This window comes from Aplysia californica, unplaced genomic scaffold (assembly GCF_000002075.1).
Source record: "Aplysia californica isolate F4 #8 unplaced genomic scaffold, AplCal3.0 scaffold00652, whole genome shotgun sequence".
NCBI lineage: Eukaryota > Metazoa > Mollusca > Gastropoda > Aplysiida > Aplysiidae > Aplysia > Aplysia californica.
The window spans coordinates 27,008-29,153 of NW_004797922.1; the positions used below are offsets into that span (position 1 = coordinate 27,008).

At 41.3% G+C, this 2,146-nt stretch overlaps 1 protein-coding gene across 1 annotated transcript; it reads left to right on the forward strand.

Moving 5' to 3' along the window:
* Positions 1-818: 818 nt before the first annotated feature.
* On the forward strand, positions 819-1,159 carry LOC106013094 (high mobility group nucleosome-binding domain-containing protein 5; the record flags this gene model as incomplete). Its single annotated transcript, XM_013087881.2, is given in 1 exon segment — positions 819-1,159. A coding segment is annotated over 1 exon segment (341 nt), but the record flags the coding sequence as incomplete, so codon positions are not given.
* Between the last annotated feature and the right edge of the window lie 987 nt (positions 1,160-2,146).

Consider the following 2,146-nt stretch of genomic DNA (forward strand, 5'->3'; position numbering starts at 1 on the left):
GCGTGCGTGCGTGCGTGTGTGTGTGTGTGCATGTGTGTGTGTGCGTGCGTGTGTGTGCGTATGCGTATATTATGTGTGTGCGTGTATGTGCGTTCGCGTGCGTGCATGCGTATTCATGAGCGTGTACATAATGTACGTGTGTACGTGGTGAAACACCAAACCAAATGTGCCAGGATCTGGACAATCAAGATCTCTCATTTAGAATAACGGCAACGATGACAAAACATTACGCAGTCATTTCTTTTAGAAAACACAGTTTGTGCAGTTTTTTAAATTTTACAGGAGAGCCAAAATACTGAATTGTTGCCAAGAAAATAAACTGTTCACGAACATCACAGGTCAATACTTTAAAAATTATCGTTTGATAAAAACTTGCTTACTATCTTGCACTGTATGCTTCCCAGGAAGTTGAGAATATTTCAGAATGATATCAGGTGTGTTGTGGTAACATTGTAGACTGTAAAAAGCATAAAGTTTGCCTTTGAGCGGGAATATGCGCTATGCAAAAGCTTTCTATTGTTATAATTATCCTTATCATTATAGTTATTATTACTATCATTACTATTTTTTATCATTAGGCCCTAGTATTATATTTATTATTATTATTACTATTATTATTATTATTATTATTATTATTATTGTTGTTGTTATTGTTGTTGTTGTTGTTGTTGTTGTTGTTGTTATTGTTATTGTTATTATTACTATCTGTAAAGCAAACGTTGTTTTAATGGTAACACCATTCAGTTCTTTAGCTTTCCTTCAAAGGTGAACTGTGTTGAAAAATGACGCTAACTTTACGCACGATTATCTCCCCTGCAGATGGTGCTGACGCAAAGACTGATGACGTCAGCGGAGAGGCTCAGGCGGAGGAACAGAGCGGCCAGGAGAACGGAGGAGAAGGAGGAGCAGCAGGAGAGGGAGAGGAGGAGAAGAAGGAGGAAGAGGCGGTGGAGGTTACTGCCGAGCCTGCGGAGGAAACGGCTCCCGGTGAGGAAGGAGAACAGGAGGAGGACGTGGTGAAGGAGGAGGAGGAGGAGAGAGGGGAGGAAGAGGAAAAAGAGAAGGAGGATGGACAGAAGGAGGAGGAAGAGGATGGACAAAAGGAGGAGGAAGTAGATGGACAGAAAGAGGAAGAAGGTGGACAGAAGGAGGAGGAAGAAGGTGGACAGAAGGAGGAGGAAGAGGAAGAGGGAGGAGGAGTGCAAACAGAAGTGAATGCAGAGGAACAAGAAGAAGGGGAAGAGGATGGAGAGAAGGCTGAAGAGAATGGGGTAGAGGAGGAGGAGGCTAATGCAGCAAATGAAGAAGCAGAAGAGGGTAGGAAAGAAAATGCACGTCTAGCCTTCCACTTGGTAGAGGTGATGTCTGCTTCAACTGACCCTAGACGCTCAGTCCACAGAGAACTCCTAACTGCATGAATCTATTATACATTAGCCCATTCGGCTATCTATTATTAGCACAGCATTCTCATTAGAACAGGGTGTTATATTTTATTACCACAGGGCACTCTCTCTCATTAGAACAGGTGCTATTATAAGAACAGGGGGCTATCTATTGTAAGAACAGGGTGCTATCTATTGTTAAAACATGGTGCTATCTATTGTAGGAACAGGGTGCTATCTATTATTAGAACATGGTGCTATCTATTGTAAGAACATGGTGCTATTTATTGTAAGAACAGGGAGCTATCTATTGTAAGAACAGGGGGCTATATACTATAAGAACAGAGCGCTATCTATTGTAAGAACAGGGTGCTATCTATTTTAAGAACAGGGTGCTATCTATTATTAGAACAGAATGGCATATTGTAAGAACAATGTGCTATCTATTGTTAAAACAGGGTGCTATCTATTGTAAGAACAGGGTGCTATCTATTGTAAGAACAGAGTGCTATCTATTGTAAGAACCGAGTGCTATCTATTGTAAGAACGGGGTGCCATCTATTGCTAGCAAAGAGTGTTAGTATACATCTTCATATAACTATTAGCACATATTGCTACACGTCTATGTCCGTACCTAGCGTGAGCAGTGCACTGTCAAGGGAGTACAGTAGTAGATAGTGGTTTGTTCCATGAATGCTTTTTAAAGTTTTTATCCCACTCTCTATTATAACCATTTGTGTAGATAGTGCTCATCTCCCCCCCCC